The 20837-nt window shown below is 44.6% G+C and overlaps 1 protein-coding gene across 3 annotated transcripts in view; it reads right to left on the reverse strand.

Moving 5' to 3' along the window:
• Positions 1-228: 228 nt before the first annotated feature.
• The window catches only part of LOC148013041 (putative ABC transporter C family member 15), a 37521-nt gene continuing 16912 nt past the window's right edge, over positions 229-20837 (reverse strand). For all 3 annotated transcript variants that reach the window (XM_087668567.1, XM_087668569.1, XM_087668568.1), the window contains 8 exons: positions 3538-3702; positions 3057-3351; positions 2552-2766; positions 2150-2455; positions 2002-2065; positions 1487-1726; positions 1014-1297; positions 229-931 (listed from right to left, as the gene is read on the reverse strand). In XM_087668567.1, the coding sequence (XP_087524693.1) occupies positions 1173-1297; positions 1487-1726; positions 2002-2065; positions 2150-2455; positions 2552-2766; positions 3057-3351; positions 3538-3702 (1410 nt within the window). In that variant the 3' untranslated portion in view covers positions 229-931; positions 1014-1172. The remainder of the gene's footprint in view (positions 932-1013; positions 1298-1486; positions 1727-2001; positions 2066-2149; positions 2456-2551; positions 2767-3056; positions 3352-3537; positions 3703-20837) is intronic.

The raw sequence follows: 20837 nt of genomic DNA on the forward strand, positions 1-20837 counted from the left end.
AGAAGTTGAGAGAGATGGGAAATATAAGAGGGGGAGAGATGGAGTGGGAGTTGAGAGGAAGAAACATAAGAGAGAGCTCAAGCACACAAATTAGAGCGCGTATGCCTCTGAAAGGTCCTGTGCTCGCGCCGCCGCTGTGCTCGTGCCGCTGCAGCAACTGCCAGCCCTCATGTGCTTGAGCTAAGAGAAGCCTAAGATTGGAAACTCTAATGCATGTGGAAGGGATGTTGCTTCCTGGCAGAAACTGTCGACCTAATGTCCTTGGCACGCAAGGAACGTTGGTCTTCGTTATTCAATGTTGAGTATAAATTTTAAAGCTTCAAATTATAAGATTCGTTCCATTACTATCTTGCTTTCGAGCTATTCATTGCCAATATTTTGATCACCCAGTAGTGCAAATTGTTTTCTCATGCCTACTTCAGTTTCAAATTTCTTAAGGCAGGCCCTTGTGATTACATTATCTTTTTTATGGGTTTCTTTTTGAAGTCAAATATTGAGAGAGAGCCAGGCTTGCTTTTTGAAATTATATGTGTGCTAGGAGTTCTTGGAAACAGAGGGCAATGCTCTAATGCACACCAGTGCGTACTTCTTTTACTTTCTCACTCAAGCATTGCAGCGAGCTCTTTGTTGCTCATGGTTTCTTGTGAGTAAGAAGATTCCATTGGCTTATATATATGCCCACCCTCAAATGGAAAAAACTGAACATCATATGGGAATTTCACCCCCTACATAGGATAGCTAGCAAAAGACATACAGAAAATGTTAAGACAGAAGAAAGAAGATTAATAAGCGCTAGGAGGGATACTTCTATGATAGGTGTTTGTAGCATTCAAGCAAGATGAGAAGAAAGGAGAGAATTAAAATTTTGCTTCTTGTGGCCCACAGGAGCTCCAGCATACTGTTTCAGAAGTTTCATAGCGTACAGCAGAACCTGCAAAAAAATGAGTCAATGTGTAAACTTCTGAAGCTTACAAGAGTCTTTCTAATGAGCTTTAAGAACAGCACAGACATACCAATCAGCAGTCTTGATTCTCCCAAGCTTAGAAAAACATCTGGTGGGTTTTCCTAGGATCTCACAGAATGGATTCTTGGATGCTACCATTGGTTTATTTTTTTATCAGTTTAACATCAGCCTTTGTTGAACTGCCAATATGGCACACTCGATGCTTTGCTTACTCTATAACTGTAACATCCGTGACATTGTTTGACCTTGTTGTGTACTCTGACACAAGCTTGGCAAACAAAGATGTTTTATCCTCAAGAAGTCGTGATGGTATGTCATACTCTGCAACTCTTCCTGCAGATCATGGCACAGTATTCCAAGGTTAATCTCACTTTCATTCATTTGTTTAGCAGTAAAGCAGGAGTTTACTATGACTTTATAGGCAGATTCAGGGTCTCCATAACAGCAGACCATCTTCTATTACGAAGCTCTGGGAAACATAAAGAAATAAGAGGAGGAACATTTACTGCAGTGCAGTCATACCTTCACTCAGAAGTAAAACCTGATCACTATCAATGACTGTCGGAATACGGTGAGCGATTGTGATTACTGTACATTGAGAAAATTCAGCCTGAATTGTGCTCTGAATCACCCTATCAGTTACAGTATCAACTGAGGCAGTGGCTTCATCAAGCACCAAAATTCTTGTTCGCTTTAGCAATGCCCGTCCAAGACAGACAAGCTGGCGTTGCCCCACGCTCCAATTCTCTCCATTTTCACTAACTGCACAAATACCATCCAGTGAATAATCAAATCTCGTACCTTCTAGCAGACAGTACACATTCCATGTCTGGGGAATCTTCTTCAGAAATCTTTTGGGTGGAAACTTTTGGCCTTAGTTGTACCATTGCTCCTTTAACAACAGCAGTTGAAGTATGGCAGGGTTGAAAACAAATATAACTTTTAGCCCAATTCCTATAGCAGTAGTACGTTGTACGATTACCTCTTCGTGCAGTTTTAGAGCGGAGTTCAAGAGATAAATAAGAAAGAGAAGAGACCTGAAGTTTCAAGCTTTCCATCCTTGGCTCGAACGACATCACCTAGCTGACTCTTATCAAGGGCCTGTGTGACATGATAAACGCATCAAAAGGCACTCCCCTAGTTCTCTATGTTCAAGATGACTGCATCCTTTGTAAAGCACATTACCTCCCAGATTTCAGCATCTGTATGTTCCTCTAATGGATCCAGGTTGTTGCGCATGGTCCCTTCAAACATTGTTGGATCCTGGGGGATGATGCTCAACTTAGAACGCAGGTCATGCAATCCGATCTTCGAAATATTGATGCCATCTATCACAATCTGTCCAGCTGCTGGCTCCACAATCCTAAACAGAGCTTGAAGGAGAGTTGACTTCCCACTCCCAGTTCGTCCCACCACACCTATCTTTTTTCCCCCTATGAAGGTGCATGTTATCCCTCGAAGAACCATTGGCAGATACGGGGCATACCTTACCTGCAGCAATTCCACATGCATAGCCATGAAAAATGCTCAGCCTCCTTTTTTGCCCCAAAACTTGTGCTTGTTAACCGAAATCATAACTTAAAATACCTGCAAACTCTCAAGAGCAATAGTTCCCTTGGAAGGCCAATCCAAAGGGGGTCGAGAATTTTCTATGACTAGAGGAGCTTCACTAGCAATTTTGGAGTACTGCTGAATACGCTCCACTGATATTATCTTATTCTCAAGGCCACATAGATTCCATACAAACATGTACTGTAGAAAACTCAGGTTTAACCCATAAGTTACTGCCAGTCCAGCAATACCTGTGAGACATCAGAAACAGAACAACACAATCATAATCCAGTTTGAATAAAAACTAGAAAATGTATTTGCTATTCATCTGCTTATAAGGCTATGATTAAGCTGTTTAAATGCTTAAACAATAGAAATGAACCTTTTATGTCTCAAGATATGTTGGACTAGAAAGGTGGCCAAATGTTTAGATTCCCTACTAATTCACTTAACATCATGAGTTTTCTTCACAAGCATATAAGTGCTTGATCAGACACAAGAATCACTCAAACATAGATGTAAGTTAAAAGTCCCAACATACTGGCATCAATTGTAGCCTCAGGTAAGCTCACAACCAGCAGCAATGCAAATGCAAAGATAATGTTTGCCAGAATATTCAACCGTAAGCAAAGCCATTCCATTGCTGCAAAATTGTTGAAGACAGGTCTAGCATAACAATCAATAAGCTCCAAGTTTCTAACTACAAATCGAGATTCTTGATCGAATCCTCTAATTGTTGCAGCTCCTGAAATGGTCTCCCCAAAATGTTGAAGAATAGGTGACTTGCGGATGCCCACCAACCTTGAGAGCTCTCTTGCGGACTCTATATAATACCTCTGTAAATAAATCATAGCATTAAACAAACAGCTGTCAATATCAAGATCTAATGTCTACATTCTGCAGGCCCTAATAACACAAAGTATATTTCAGCTGAAACAACAGTCTGTACCTTACATCAAATACTACGCTCAAAATTTTTGGAAGTCATAAAATTGAGTGCATATCAAGAATTATTGCATTACCTGAAGCCAGATAGACATGCCCATCACAGGAAAAAACATGGCAAACACTGGCCATGCAACCTGAGACATGACAGCAATGATACCCAAAAGCTGGATGGTGTTGAATGCTAGGCCAGCAAATCGATTATATACTTCCAAATCTAGAGCACTTTGATCTGTGGATGCCTGAACATACAAATAAAGTGAATCTGTAGCCTCAACATGCTTGGCAGTTTATTTACAAACCTGATTTCCTTTCTACAATTGCTAACGATCATGCACACACATCCACAAGATGTTTATCTATCATTCAAGATAAGATTGTCAAGTTATAACCAGTTGGAATTTTTTTTCTTGTGCTAGAATATGTGGCTAATTGTATTACTCAAAATAATTTTACAATGAGGTACATGTGCTCAACAATCTAGCTGGATCTATCTCAAAATTACAAAACAATCATATGTACAAGCTTCTCAAGGAAATTTGGGGGCTACGGGGAAGGAAGCCAAGGAGCAGTGTGCCGCCACCTAGGATGCCTGCTTGCATCATGAAAAACAGGCCACGGCCACCCCAAGTGAGTAAGAACTGGTGGAGCTCCTGAGGGAGCCGGGTTTTGCCCTGCAGTTGGTCCAAACAACTATGGAGTGAGTTGATAATGGATGTTTAGAGCTCTGCCAAGGTCGCATATACTGAGAGGCTTTTGCCATCAACAATCATTTGGCAACATGCCTTCTAGTGTGCCAACCTATAAGGCTCCGAAGGATCTACAAGACCTTTGAGTTCTTTGAGCATGACCCTGTGAGATTTAGTACCTAGTGGCCGGGCAATGCATCTAGGCCAACCACAGTGCAAGAGCTTGTCTCAATGACAAAGATCGTACCATGCATCTCAGTGTTGTTCATGAGTCAATGCTCAGCTGCCTCTGCTCACACATACATTCACAATGAACATTAAACAGCAAGAGTAGAGAGAGGAGAAGATTGCTAGAAGGTCATATCCACTAATGTGAGAATGATAGAATATAAGCACAATATCTGAGGTACTATAGGATCACATCCAAAGTGGATGTTTACAGAAGGAAAAAATCCTACTCCAACTAGAAGGTAAGAAGTGTGTGTGAATAAGGATGCGTTCACACCAAAACACACATAGGAACACAATAAGTGTAACAAACCCCCTGAAATGAATGATGTGAACATATGCAAGGAATCTCTCAAAAGAGCCTTAGTAAATACATCTGCCAAATTGTCGTATGTAGGGCAGAAGCCGAGTCGATATCCCTTGCATGGAGCCTCTTTGATATAATGATAATGCACCTCAATGTGCTCAATTTTTCTTCTACTAACACTAAAGACAAGGTCTTTCGTTTGCAGAAAGCTCTTTATGGGCTGAAGTAAGCACCGCATTCTTGGTTCCATAGGATGGACAAGTTCCTTTGGACTCATGGATTTCATTCTACCCCTTACGACCTAAACTTATATTTAAAAACCACTTCAAAGGGGATCAGCTACATTCTTTTGTACATGGATAATTTACTTATTACAGGCTCATATTCTACTACCATCACAAATATTAAGGCCAAGCTTTGTTCCATATTCAGGATGACTAAACTTGGTCAATTATCTTATTTCATGGGATGGAGGTAGTTCAATTTGGGGATAGTATTTTTGTGTCATAGAAAAAGTATGCATTTCAGTTATATTGGAACAATATTGCACTAACCAAACACATCTTGTGGCCATGCCACTTAGTCCCACTGCCCACTTATCTAAGGATTCCCTAGGTCAGCCCTTCAATGAGCACACCTATAGATCTATTGTAGGAGAACTTCTTTAGTGAGTCAAACTCCTCATTTTCCTACAAGCCTCCCACTCGGTAATCAGTCCTAATCCTCTCTGGCTCCGGAGATGTCTATACAGCTGCCTACATTAATCATCATACGATCAATTCTGGGGCGTAGTCCCATGTCGTGCAGAGCCATTGGTGCATGTGGAGTGTAGGAAGCTCTAAAGAACAATTGAATGTAGAATGGAGGTGAGTTCAAAGGTGAGTGTCCCTAAATGAGTGTTATGCTCGAGCTATGAAAGCCCATGGTGGTTGTAGATGTCAGATAGCTCATGTGTGAGGTAGAAAGTAGTAGGATGAATAGAGGTAGTGGCTAGAGCCTATGTAAGTGGGCAGGAGGATAGTGTGAGAGACATGTAGATGTGCTTTGCTCCAATTGGACAAGGGGGGAATGGTTAATGATTTGACTAACTACGTTGTCTCGATAGAGTCTAGCACAGTCCACTATGCTGCTAGACTGGGTGGGATAGAAGCAGGTGAGGGTTCCAAAACGGGCTACTTGTTCATCCTGTTGTAGATAGCAAGATGATGTCGTGTCCCTAGCTCTGGTAGGTATTGGCTGGAGGTGTTGTCTCCTCCAGTGTAAGCTGATACTCTAGCTATGCCTACCTCCTTTGTTGGGTATTTCACTCACGCCTCACTTACGCCTACACTCACATAGGAGTGTTGGTGATTAGTAGGACACTAGGGCACTTTTTACTCTCGGTAGGAGAGGTTTTTTTCCCCCAAACTTATGGTATTATTTCGTATGTGCTTATGACACACACTTACGGGCACTTACCGTGTTCGGGTGTGAACACCCCCTACAACCCTAAGGTTTAAGGGTTGTGCCTTGTACCTTCAGCTTACACTATTTTAGTCTATTGCATTGGGTGTCATGCTTCACTCTCACACTATCTACTAAGTTTTTGTGCTGAGCTTCGATCCTGCCTTCTTCTCACATTTGGTATTAGAGCAGCAATGGCTCTGCTCAGCTCAGCTTAGTTCAACTCAACTCCGTGGTCCTCCTCAACTAACCTCTGCCCTAGTTTTACCACGACCTGCAGCAGTCGCTAGCGTTCTGCTCGTCACCTCCTCCAGCTCTTGCCGCCTCTGCAGCTCGTAGCATGCTCAAGCCACGTCAGTCATTAGTCTGCAACCGCCACATCGGCCGTTAGCTGCTATACACTTCGCCAGTGCCCGCCAACAGCGCTGCCTGTGTCTGTTTCCTGTGCTGTCTCCGTCAGTCGTGTCCTTTGCGCCACCCGCCAGATGTTTTTTGTGCCGTTCATCATCAGTCATCAGCTCGTCCGCTTGCTTAACGTCCGTCCTGTCGATAGCCCATTTGCAGCGTCGATTGTACCCGTTTGACACCTGTCTGACGAATTTGCACCAATTCACTACAATTTTACACCCGCCAGCTGACGAATCTGCACTAGTCAACCCATCATTTTTGTGGTTATTTTTTATTTTTTTAAATTCCAGCATAAATTTCTGGAACCAGGGGTTCCTACGCAGCAAGCATAGAATTAAAGAAACGTGTCTGGGACACATTGGAGGCAAATCTTTTAACAGATTCATAAAATTTTTTGGGACTTTTATGTTTTCTGAGGACATTGGCATACGCACTGGAGCTATAGTCATTGAAAGACTGTTTTGAATAAATCTGAGGCAAAAAATTTTGGGGATTTTGCTGATACAGTGTTACTGAACACTGATTGCACCTTGAATTACGTGCATTAAAGACAGTTTTGACAGAGTGCACCTCTGTATAGTAATTGTAGAAAGTTATTTCCTACAATTTCTGAAAATTTTCAGATTTTCAGAATGGTCCTACTTCGACATTGCTCTTTTGCCTTTTTTGGTAATTGATAATCATGGCAAATCAGGGAGGAGATGTCTTCACCTATGTATCCAAGGAGGACATAATGAAAGGAAATAGCTATTCACTTTGGTCCTTCCTAATGAAGGATGTACTTGTGGCAAAAAATCTTTGGGATTATGTCATTGCAGAAGAAGCTAGACCTGGAGTTGTGGCTCCAACTACTCCTCCTCCAGGAGAACGTGCACAAAGGGCACCTCAACCTGCTCCACTTCAACCACTTTCCCAAAAACAGCATCTCAAAAATCATGGGATACACACGATGCTCAGGCTTTGTTGCTGATTGCATTGGCAGTTCAACAGTCAATCATCCCCCACATTCGTTCAACAACTTCTTCACGAGAAGCTTAGCTAGCTTTGGAGAAGATGTTTGCAGGCAAGAATGAGTCTCGTATCTCTTTCTTAAAGAAAGAGCTAGAGACATTGAAAATGGATGAAGGTGATTCTATTCAGGATCACTTGAATAAAATTCAAGACTTGCGTGAGAAACTCATGAATGTTGATGAGTACTATTCGGATGCACAGATGATATCTACCACTTTGAACTCATTACCTCCTTCGTACTTAGCTTTTCATATGGCCTTAAACCTCACCATGAGGATTGCCACACAGCCAATCACTTTTCTTCAGCTAGTGAGTTTGCTTCTAGAGGAGGAGCAAACAAGAAGAAATAGTGGTGTGGATGCTATAGCCTCTGAGCAAGCTTTTATGGCTAGACAGAAGGGCCAAGGCAGCCAAGCGAAGAATGCTCTGCAGAGTTCTGGGACTTCTGGCACATCACAGGAAAGTAAAAAACAAGGGGACATGCAAGCCAAAAAAGAAAAAATACCATTATTGCAGGAAGCCAGGTCACTACATTACTGAGTGCAGAAAGTGCATTGCCAAGGAGGAGTCAGGAATGTCTGTTTCTGATGCTCCTTCCACTGCTACCGAGTCCGCGTCCTTCGTTGCAAACAAGGACTATTGCTTTTACACATGCAGTTATGACACTTCTTGGGCTAATCGAGCATTTAGCTCTACTGAGGATGCAGGCACTTGGTTTTTTGACAGTGGTGCTTCGAGGCATATTACATCTCGCAGCGATTTATTTGCTTCTCTTGGTGCAACTCCAGTTGGCAAGTCTATATAGTGTGCTAACAATGCATCATACCTTGTTCGAGGTATTGGGGAGATTGTGCTCACAGCCATTAATGGCTCTATTCTCCGCCTACAAGATGGTTTATTTGTGCCAGGCATAAAGAAGAATTTGCTCTCTATTTCTTCTTTGGCACGTTGTGGATTGCAAGTCACCTTTGATGATGACAAATGCATGGTAAGAGACAAAAAACACATGACTTTGGTCTTGACAAACACTTTATGTCATGGGTTATACGAATTGGATGCTCTCTCAGTTGATCGGTCAGCCTACTTGGCATCCACTCTTACTCCTGCTATGATACAGGTAGAGTTATGGCATGCTAGGATGGGGCATGTGAACTTTGGCAGCTTGACGCTCTTACAACGTATGTAGATGCTAGATGGATTACCTCTATTGGAAAGATCTCCTAAGCACTTGTGCGAAGAATATATTTTGGGAAAAATGCATCATTTTTTGTTTCCCCGTGATGTTGCTTTTAGAGCAACAACCAGGTTGCAGTTAGTGCATTCAGATGTATGTGGGCCTATGCAGACAAAGTCATTAGAAGGATGTTACTATTTTGTGACTTTTATTGATGACTTTACTCGATTTTGCTAGGTCTACTCTTTGGTCAAAAAGTCAAAAGTGTATGATGCATTTTTGACTTTTATTGCACTTGTTGAAAACCAGTCTGATTGTAAAATTAAGACTCTCTGTTCGAACCGAGGGGAGGAATACATGTCCTTTATGCTGAATTCCTTTTTGAAGTAGAAGGGCATTGTCCATCAATATACTACTGCTTATACTCCACACTTAGAATGGGGTTACAGAGAGGAAGAATCGATCACTCGTGGAGGTGGCCAGATGTATGTTGAAGGCAAAGAGCTTGTCTCACAGTTTTTGGATGAAAGCCGTCATGTGTGCTTGCCATGTTTTGAACAGATGCCCCACCAAAGCATTGAAGAAAATTACACCTTTTGAGGCTTGGAACAGCCGGAAACCTTCATTTGAACACACATATTCCAAAGATACTCAAAAAAAAGTTGAATAACAAGGCTGTTAAATGCATTTTTGTGGGTTATAGCAGTAAAAGCAAAGGCTACAGACTCTATGATCTTGTTTCTAAAAAGGTGTTTGTCAGTAGAGATGTACTATTTGATGAAAAATCAGAATTGTCCCTACTTGGTTCAGACACATATCAGGCTGCCCGTGATGTATTTGAAGGGCTTCTGCCCATTACATTTGGTGATTCAGCTGGAGTTTCAACAAGTGAACTCAATGTTCAGCCACCTGCTCCTTTGGAAAATACAAAAAATCAGCCATTGGCTGATCTGACTATTCAGCAAAGTGCTGAAACTAAAATTCAGCAAGAGCTTATGCACAGTCAAGAGGCAAGACAAATGCCTAGATGGTATTTACAAGCTATGAAAGATAGTCATCTGGATGCACCCATGGCTGGTCGTACTAGAAGGCAAGTTCATATGCATGATACTGCACATACCATGGAATTTGTTATAGCAGCAAGCACCCTTGATGATGAGGAGCCTGAATGTTTTGAGGATGCACAACAGAGTGTACATTGGATGGCAACAATGCAAGCTGAATTGGATTCTATCACTAAGAATCAAACATGGGATTTTGTGTCTTTGTCATTTGGGAAGAAAGCCATTGGAACAAAATGGGTCTATAAGCTAAAACGGAATGTAGATGGATCCATTGAAAAATACAAGACAAGGCTTGTAGCTAAAGGCTATGCACAGAAGAAAGGCATTGACTATGAGGAGACATTTGCTCCTACTTCCCACACGACAACCATCAGGTCTATGGTTTCTTTGGCTGCTCATTATGGATGAACTGTGCATCAGTTGGATATTAAAACTGCATTTTTACATGGGAAACTTCATGAGGAAGTATATGTACAGTAGCCCATTGGTTTTGCAGTTGAGGGCTTGGAACACTTGGTTTGCAAGCTGAAAAAAGCTTTACATGGTTTGAAACAAGCTCCTAGAGCTTGGTATGCAAAGATAGATGCTTTCTTGCATAGCCAAGGATTCATAAACAGCTCATCTGAGTCTACCTTTTACATATATAGAGAGGGGGGATCCATGCTGATCATTTGTCTTTATGTTGATGATCTCTTGCTTACACGGACACATGCTGATCAGATTTCAACATTTAAACAAAATTTGCAGTAAACTTTTGACATGTCAAACTTGGGATGTTTGCATTATTACTTGGGCATTTAGTTCATACATGATGCTAGAGGTATTGGGTCATCACAGTCAAGATACATTGGTAAACTTCTTGAGAAGTTTGGCTTACAAGATTACAAGCCAGTTTGTACACCAATGAAACCTGGACTAAAGTTGTCATTACATGATGATAGTGATTTTATTGATATACACACATATGCTCTCTTGGATTGCTTTATGCCAAGGCAAGACCACTGCAGTTACATGCTTACAATGATTCTGATTGGGCTGGTGATTATAATTCACATCACTCCACTAGTGGCAATTGTTTCTTTCTTGGCTCATCTTGTATATCTTGGCTTAGCAAGAAACAATCCACTATTGCCACATCGTCATGTAAAGCTGAATACAAGGCAGCTTTCACTACCACAATTGAATGCGTATGGATTAGACGCTTGCTAGCTGATCTGGATGTATCTGTTACGGAGCCTACTCATTTGTTCAATAATAGTCAGAGTGCCATTGCAGTGGCATGGAACCCAATGTTTCATACACGTATGAAACACATTGAGATACATTATCACTTTGTCAAAGAGAGGCTACATGCAGGTGATATCAGCCTTGTCTATTGTCCTATCACCAATAATGTGGCTGACATCTTCACCAAAGCTCTTCCTCGTGAAAAATTTAAAGCATTTAGCAATGCTTTAAATTTGATCTCCTTCGGTGGCCTTGTACACTTGATCACTCTTCACTCCAGGGGGGTTCGTTGGGTATTTCACTTATGCCTCACTTACATCTACGCTCACATAGGAGTATCCGTGATTAGTAGGACACTAGGGCACTTTTTACTCTCGGTAGGAGAGGTTTTTCCCCCAGACTTATGGTATTATTTCGTATGTGCTTATGACACACACTTACGAGCACTTACCGTATTTGGGTGTGAACACCCCCTACAACCCCAAGGTTTAAGGGTTGTACCTTGTACTTTCAGCTTACACTCTTTCAGTCTATTGCATTGGGTGTCGTGCTTCACTCTCACACTGTCTACTAAGTTTCTGTGCTGAGCTTCGATCCTGCCTTCTTCTCACATCCTTTGCATCCAACACCTACAATCATCCTAGATCCTCGAAGTCATATATATCGCACTACCTACCCTATGTTTTGGCATTAAAATCCCCCACTAAGAGGATCTCAACTAGCTTGGAGTAGTGTAGTATCTCATCTAATAGATCTATAAAGGGGGACTCTCCATTTGCACCTCCATCCCCCTCTCTCCCCTCATGTGGTGACACCTTGGTGGCATATCTCAGTCCTATTCGAGAGAACTAATAGAGTCCAATATATAGCATCCAATCCTATGATACTTCCACTCTGACCCACAGATATTGTGCCTTTGGATCTCGCACCATGTGTCAGAGTGCAGCGGTGCGGAAGCGTAGGACTGAGAGAGAGAGAACGCAGAGAGAGAAGGGAGAGAAAGAGACAGTGTACATTGAAGATCTGCTGTATAAAGAATGCTGAATACAAAGATATACACGGGCGCAGTGCGCTGGACTGCGTGTCTCCACCTCGACGATGCGACCTGCTGTCCACCTCGAAGTCTGCTGCAGTCTGCACTGTCTGCTGTCAGAAATCTGCGAACAGAGACAGAGATCTGCACGGCACCGGTCTGTAATCTACGACAGAGAATGAATGCCAGACTGCTGAAAACGTCAGCAATAAATAGGCGAAAATCTGCCTAGGATGGGGCGCCAAAATAGGGCGCAGCCTGATAAAAATCAGCTGCAGGCAGTCGGACTGCCACGTGGCAGTCCGACTGCACAGTCCGACTGTGCAGCTGGACTGTGCAGCTGCTGCCTGCTGCTGCCTGCCTGAAAACAGGCTATGATCTCTGACACCCCCTCTCAGAGCCTGGACAGGGCAGAAGCCTGAGGGATCTGGAATGTTGCCGAAGCAGAGCCTGAGGAAGCGCCTTCGTAAACAAATCCGCAAGATTATCCTCCGTCTTGCAATACTCCACAGTGATGGTCTCATCCAAAAGCTTTTCTCGGATGAAGTGGTACTGGATCTCAATGTGCTTCGTCCGGGCATGAAAAACAGGATTCCTCGCCAAGGCAATGCAACTCTCATTGTCACATCGCAGCAATGTAGGACGAGTCTGGGGGCACCCAAGCTCCTCCAACAGTCTCCGAAGCCACACAACCTCGCATGTGGTGGAAGACGCGGCCCGATACTCCGCCTCAGTAGACGAAAGGGCTACCGTGGGCTGCTTCTTGCTACTCCAAGAAATAACACTTGCACCCAAAGTAAAGCAGTAACCTGTTGTAGACCGCCTGTGGTCCACGTCACCGGCCCAATCCGAGTCGCTCCAACCTGCAAGTACAAGATCTGACCCATCTGTCCCTGCGGGGTAATGAATCCCCAAATCAGACGTCCCCCTCAGATACCGAAGTATCCTCTGAGCAGCCTGCCAATGCACCATCTTAGGTTCACTCATGAACCCTGCCAAGAGCCCAACAGCAAAACATAGATCAACCCTGGTGTTGAGAAGCCAAATCAAAGACCCTATCAACTGTCGATAGCGGGAAGCATCCGCCAAAGGAGAAGCTGAGTGGGAAGTGGCCTTCCAGTTCGGATCCATAGGAGTAGAGAGGGCCCGACAATCTTCCATCTCAAAAGACACCAAGAGCTCCTGAACATATCTCTGTTGGGAGAGAAAGATCCCCCTCTGAGACTGAAAAATCTCATGTCCTAAAAAGAAATGGAGTAGCCCCAAATCCGTCATCTCGAACGTCCGATGTAAAGCTGACTTTGTCTCCTGGACCTGCTGTGCATCATCACCTGTGACAATCAAATCATCAACATATAATACAAACAGCACACAACCATCCTCGGAAGTGTGAACATACAGCTGCGGATCGGCCTTAGACCGCCGATATCCCAACTGAGTCTGAAGGAACGAATCAATCTTCTCGTTCCAAGCTCGCGGGGCCTGCTTGAGACCATACAGGGCCTTCTTCAACCTGTAGACTTTTCCATCTGAAGAACCAAAGCCAGGAGGCTGCTCAACGTAGATCTCCTCCTTCAAATCACCATTCAGGAAGGCCGACTTCACATCCAGCTGATATACAGGCCATCTCCTATGGCCAGCCAAAGCAAGAACAACTCTAATGGTTGCCATACGAGCTGTAGGGGCAAAGGTGTCATGACAGTCAATACCTGGGCGCTGGGCAAAACCCTTAGCAACAAGGCGAGCCTTGTGCTTATCCAAAGTACCATCACTGAGATATTTGGTCTTGAAGACCCACTTGACTCCAATCACCTTCTTCTTCGGGGGGCGTGGCACAAGTGACCAAGTGCCATTCCTCTCAATAGCCTCCAACTCAGCTTCCATAGCTTTCTTCCATGGGGCGGACTGTAAAGCCTCCTTCACGGAGGTGGGCTCTCGATCCTGCATAACGCGGGACATCAAACAATAATTGGAGCACACAAGCTCCGAAGAATGCGCCTGGTGCCTCCGTGACCGCCGCGGACCATCCTGCGGTCCCCACTCCTCAGGAACCCCCTCGATCCCTGAATCACGGAGTGTGTCACGGGCCCAGCGAGGAGGAGGCCGAACCTCCCCTCGTCGTTCTCCATCAGTAGAAGACTCTGGAATGTCCACCAGTGGTAACTCCTCAGAAGGATCCGGTGGAACAGTAGACTCTGTGTCAGAAACAGAATCATAATCAAACGGCACAGGCTCCAGTGGAACTGTAGAAGGAGCCAAACTCTCCCCTGGATCTCCAAGAACGGGATGCTCCTCACCCGTTGAAGAAGCCGGAACCTCCACAAACCGCACATCACGGCTAGTATATACATCCCGCTTGACGGGATCATAGAGTCGGTAGCCTTGGGACTGGGAGCTGTAGCCAACAAATACCTGTTTGCGGGAAGCCGCTTCGAATTTGTCACGGTGAGCTTTGGGAATGTGAACATAGGCATCACACCCAAAGACCCGAAAGTAAGAAACATCTGGCTTCGATCCAAAATACGCCTCAAATGGAGTCATCCCTTCCACGGCCGAAGTAGGAGATCGGTTAAGGATGTGGACTGCAGTAGCCACAGCCTCGGCCCACAGAACCTGAGGGGTCTGTCGGTGCTCCATCATGGTGCGCGCCATCTCGATCACACTGCGGTTCTTCCGTTCGAGAATACCATTTTCTTGTGGAGTATTCGTATTGGCAAACTCCTGGTGAATTCCTCTATCTGCACAAAACCGAGCAAATTCATTAGAGACAAATTCACCTCCCTTGTCGGATCGCAAGGTCTTCAACGTCCGGCCTGATCGGTTCTCCTCAAAGAGAAGCCAATCCTTAAAGTGCGAGAAAGCTTCTGATTTTAGTGCCAAAAAGTAGGCCCATGTCATCCTGCTATAGTCATCCACGATCAGCATGAAGTACGAGCTCCCACGCAGGGACTCATTCCTCATAGGGCCACATAGATCCGTAGATACTAACTCCATCGGTGAAGTAGACCGCCGCGAAGCGGTATGGGGAATGGCATCTCTATGCTGCTTCCCCCGTATGCAGGAGACACATGGCTGTTGGCTCACCACTATATCCGGCAACCCTCGAACAAGCTGTCCCCGTGACGCCTTCCGAAGATAGTCATAGTTTAGGTGACCAAACCTAGCATGCCATAATTCAGACTGTGACTGTGAGGTAAGAAGAAGAGTAGAGAGGGCAGTGGAAGACTTCAGTTTGTAAATGCCGTTCTCCTCATATCCAGATGATAGAACCTTCCTCGATTCACGATCAAGGACTCGCACTGTAGAACTGTCAAACTCCACCAGAAGAGCAAGGGAGCAAATCTTATGGACTGAAAGGAGATGGTACCCCAATCCTGGTACATGCAAAACCTCTGAGGTATGGGTGCCACCTCGTCCATCCGGAATAAGCTGCATCTTACCCCGACCTGCAATAGAAACTGAAGAGCTGTCTCCAATGAGAACCTGCCCACGCGAAGGTCGCAGCTGGGCAACACCATCCGATGAAGGAGTCATGTGCCGTGAGGCACCACTATCAATAATCCACTCTCGAGATTGGGAAGCCGCCATCGCAGCATCAGAAGCATTCGATGAAGCGTCCTCAATGACAACTAGATGTAGAAATGCAGCTGATGAGGGTGCAGCCACCGCTCCAGAATCCTTGGTTTCCTTCTTCTTGGTGTCCTTCGAGTCTTTGTCAGGGCAATCCTTCTTCCAATGGCCAGTCTTTCCACAAATATGGCATGTGGAGTCTTTGTCCTTGTCCTTCTCCTTGTCCTTCTTGGACTTGTTATCCCCCTTCTTCTTCTTTTGGTCCTTCCCCTTCTTCTAAGAGGCTTGACCTGTCAACGCCTCCGTCTTGGAAGCATTCTGTCCCTTTAACTGTTCCTCTTGGTCCAAGACCATAGGAACCAACTCCTCCCACCGAAGAGTAGACTCTCGCCCTGAAGCAATAAGGGCAGAGTAAAATGTACCGAATCGTGGCGGCAACTGGGACAAGAGTGTAATCGCCATGTCTTCGGAGGAGATCGGCTTCCCCGCATTCTGAACCTGCATCTGTAGCTGCCTTAGCTTGTTAATGTGTTCCCTTAGCGAAGAAGACTTATTGACGGACAAGGTCCGCATCTGTACCTCCAAAGAAACCCTCTTCATCAGGGTCATCCGATTGTACATTTGATCAAGCTCCAGCCATATCTCACGAGCCACCGTCAAGTGCTCGATGTGAGCGATCACAGCTGTAGTGCATGATAGAAAGAGAAAGGATCGAATCCTGGCATTCAGTTTGTCCCAATGAGACTGGGCCCTGGCCAACTCCGCACGAGCATCGGAAGAGAGTTTGGACTCATCTCTTACCGAGGGCCGGTCAATATCTTCCTGTACCAACTCCGCCAAATCATAGGACTCCAGAATGGCCAACATCATAACGCGCCAAATGCGGTAGTTGTCGCTGTCGAGCTTCTGATCTGTAGGAAGAGCCGGTAGGACAGGCACTTTCCGGTCCATAATCTCCTGGAACTCCAAGTCCATCTCTGTAGACATCTTCACCTGCAATGCCTTCTCAAACGCAAAAGCAGCCCCCTCTGACTGAGTAGACTCAGCCTGCTAAGGCTCTTCAGTGTCCTGAAGCTCCTTCACCCGCCGGAGGCGATGAAAAAGCAAAACCTGCACTTTTAGGTTGAAAACTCAAACTTTCTCCGCGACAAACAGCAGTAAACAGCAGCAAATCCACCACCTGTACTCCTTTCCTGTGCGCCCACACTCGTTTCAGCCTTGTTCCAAGGCGCAGCCCTCCTGTCTGCCCTTAAACACAAAAAACGCAAATTTGTGTCGCGATGGAAACTCCTCTTCAGGTTGATTCTGCGCTCAGTCAGTCCTCAAACACTGCTCTGATACCATGTCAGAGTGCAGCGGTGCGGAAGCGTAGGACTGAGAGAGAGAGAACGCAGAGAGAGAAGGGAGAGAAAGAGACAGTGTACACTGAAGATCTGCTGTATAAAGAATGCTGAATACAAAGATATACACGGGCGCAGTGCGCTGGACTGCGTGTCTCCACCTCGACGATGCGACCTGCTGTCCACCTCGAAGTCTGCTGCAGTCTGCACTGTCTGCTGTCAGAAATCTGCGAACAGAGACAGAGATCTGCACGGCACCGGTCTGTAATCTGCGACAGAGAATGAATGCCAGACTGCTGAAAACGTCAGCAATAAATAGGCGAAAATCTGCCTAGGATGGGGCGCCAAAATAGGGCGCAGCCTGATAAAAATCAGCTGCAGGCAGTCGGACTGCCACGTGGCAGTCCGACTGCACAGTCCGACTGTGCAGCTGGACTGTGCAGCTGCTGCCTGCTGCTGCCTGCCTGAAAACAGGCTATGATCTCTGACACCATGATGCTGATCTTGTCATGTACCTCCTATCCAATCAACATTGCCACTCCCCGTGATCCTTGGGCAATACCCTGATGTCTCATGCAACTCCTATATATGGACTCCCAAACATATCCTTGCAGTCTAGGTAGCCCTCTCTTGGGGCTCTAGTGTGCCTCTGTAATCATAATCAGGTCGTGATCTATCATCACCTCCTTCATCCTCCCTAGATGTATCCAAAGTAACCCATTACTGTTGAGATATCGAGCTCCACTCGTGATACGCCAGGGTGACCGTTGTGTATTTATGTCACCCACTTGTCAGTTGCAGATGCGGTTGGTACACCGCCCATGAATAATAGCTACATGATAGCTATCCTTATCTACTCTAGTTCGTGGCTCAGTTAATATACCACCTTAGTTAGTTGAGTTTGGTTTGAGACCCATATAGAGGGTTCTTCTATTTCTTTGTACTTGAGTTCTTTTGGCTTACACAACTAAGAAGAGGAAAACTGTTTTCAGCCTCCACCCTTGTGTGTCTTCCCCCATTGTGCAAGCAAGAAAGCTTCAAACGAGACTCCTTCCTTCTCTCCCATAATCTTGACATGGTATCAGAGCCTTGTTCATGGTAAGGAGCTCAAGAAAGCAAGCCAAGCTCGCGGTGTTCTGATAAGAGGAGCAGTGTTGCTTTCATTTTCTGTTTTGGGAGCAGATCTCTGCAGGTAGCACAGCCGGAAATTGCAGGAGTGCATTGTCTCAGGTTGAGACGCCCTTCGCGGTGAAGCAAGAGAGCAGTATATGCTGCGGGCAAGGGCTTTAGCCCTTGGCGACCTTGTTTTTTTGATTTGAGGCCATTTCGGGGCCTGTTTTGGAGGCGGAAGCTTTCTGCACGCACTCAGGAAAAGGCCCAGTTTTATGCTGTGCAGCCACTGTTCTACAGGTCGGTGAATAGTTACTGTAAAAATTGCATTGTATGCTTGTGCGCAGAGACATTGGGAGTTACAGAATCATCCCTGTTGCCTGGTGATGCAAAATCGTCACTAGGAAGTGACTGTGTGGTCAAATACCACTTTCGCCAGTTTTGCAGATTTTCCCTTGTAAGGGTGAAGCTGTGGTTTTTGCAGTGACAGAATTTTTTGCAGTCTTCTGTAATGGCATCTGATTCTCTTTCACAGATTGTCACTGAAAAGCTTGACAAGAACAACTTCCAAGCATGGAAGTTTAGAATGACGAATTTCCTTATGGGAAAAGGATATTGGGAATTTGTTGCAGGAAATGAAGAAGAACCAGTTCTTCCTGATGTTCCCAATCAACAGCAAATGCAGGCATTTAAAGCATGGCATGAGAGAGCCAGGAAAGTTATGTACTGGCTGTCTATCAGCATTTCAGACTCTATGATTGTGCATATTCAGGATGCAAGTACGCCAAAGGAGGCATGGGATACTTTGTCAAAAATGTATAGCACAAATACGCAAGCCAGGAAAATGCAGCTCAAGCAAGAGTTGCATAATGTGCAAAGAGAAAGTATTGAGCATCAACGACTACCACATGAAGGTGAAGAAGATTGCAGATGCACTTGCTTCCATTGGGTCGCCAGTGGAAGATGATGATTTAGTTTCCGTGACCTTGAATGGTCTAGGAAAGGATTATGCACAGTTCCGAACATCCATTTCCGTCCGTGAAAGATTTCCTGATTTTGAGGACTTGATTGCTCTTCTAATTTCTGAGGAGCAGAGAAATGGTGGTGCATCTTCTTCAGGAGGAACTTCAAAAGAAGCTGTCTTCTACTCAAATGCTGGAAGAGGTAGAGGCAGAGGTAGAGGAGGCCGATTTGGAGGCCGTGGCAGAAATCAGAATATGCAGCAAACTCAAGAAAACCAGTCCTATGGAGGAGGACGTGGTAACTCTAGAGGCAGGGGGAGCCAAAGAGGTCGCGGTGGATGGCAAAGAGGCCAAAATGCAAACAGTAATGTTGAATGCTACTACTGTGGTAAAATGGGTCATATGGCTAAAGACTGCTATAAAAAGCAGAATGACATCATGAATGGAAAACTGCAACAAGGAAATTATGCATCCTCTAGTAGACAGGGTGATGACAGAAATAAGCATCTGTTTATGGTGCAGCACATGAACAATTCTGTGACAAGTGCAGAAGAAAGCAATGATGTATGGTATGTTGACTCAAGTGCATCAAACCACATGACAGGTCATGCAGAATGGATGGAGGATGCAAGGAAAATGGAAAAACCAGGATTTGTGGAGACTGGTGATAATACTGCACATCCTATTGTGCAGATTGGAAAAATTCCCTTGTCTATGCAGGATGGGAAAAAGAAATACCTGTCCGATGTATTTCATGTCCCGAATATCACCAAGAATCTGGTTTCTGTTGGTCAAATGGTTGAACAGGGCTTGCAGGTCAGATTTAATCCTCATGGATGCTTTGTTGAGGATATGAAAAATAAAGGTCGCTTGATAGCAAAAGGAAAGAAGAAGGGCAGAATGTTTACATTGGATGCAGACATGTCTGAATTGAGTGCAACAATGTTTGCACATGGGACCGGTGTAGTTGCAGATATTGATATCTGGCATAAACGCATTGGTCATGTTAATGTACAACGACTTAAATCAATGCAGGCCCAAAATATTGTTGCAGGATTGCCCAAATTCAAGGTTGCAGAAATGCATAAGGTATGTGAAGCCTGTCAGTTTGGAAAACAGGCAAGGAAACCATTTCCTAGACATGTTCAAGAGAGTAAGAAGCCATTGGAATTAATCCACTCTGATGTGTGGACAACTAAAGCTGCATCTCTTGGAGGCTGTCATTATTTTGTCAGTTTTATTGATGACTATAGCAGAAAAGTTTGGATGTATTTTATGAAAAAGAAAAGTGAAGTTTTTGGGCATTTCAAAACTCTTAAAGCTATGGTTGAAAAAGAAACAGGCTTGCAGATAAAATGCCTAAGGTCAGATGGAGGGGGAGAGTACCTCTCAAATGAGTTTGCAAGGTTCCTGCAGGAGCATGGCATAAAGCAGCAATATTCATGCAGTCATACCCCACAACAAAATGGAATTGCAGAAAGAAAAAACAGGCATATTGGAGAGGTATCTCGTGCCATGCTCAATGAAAAAGACTTGCCGGATTTTTATTGGGCTGAAGCAGTTGCTACAGCAGTCTACATAATGAACAGGACTCCCACTGCAGCAATACATGGAATGACTCCAGAGGAGAGGTATACTGGTAGGAAACCAGATATTTCTCATTTGAAAATTTTTTGTTGCATTGCCTATGTACATGTGCCAGATGAGTTGAGATCCAAGTTGGATCCAAAAGCTGAGAAGTGCATCTTTATTGGTTACTCTCTGCAGCAAAAAGGGTATAGATGCTATAACCCTTCTACTCGTAAGTTTAC

The sequence above is a fragment of the Lygodium microphyllum genome, chromosome 26, assembly GCF_053477565.2.
Source record: "Lygodium microphyllum isolate KBCC chromosome 26, Lygodium_microphyllum_v1.1.10, whole genome shotgun sequence".
Classification (NCBI taxonomy): Eukaryota; Viridiplantae; Streptophyta; class Polypodiopsida; order Schizaeales; family Lygodiaceae; genus Lygodium; species Lygodium microphyllum.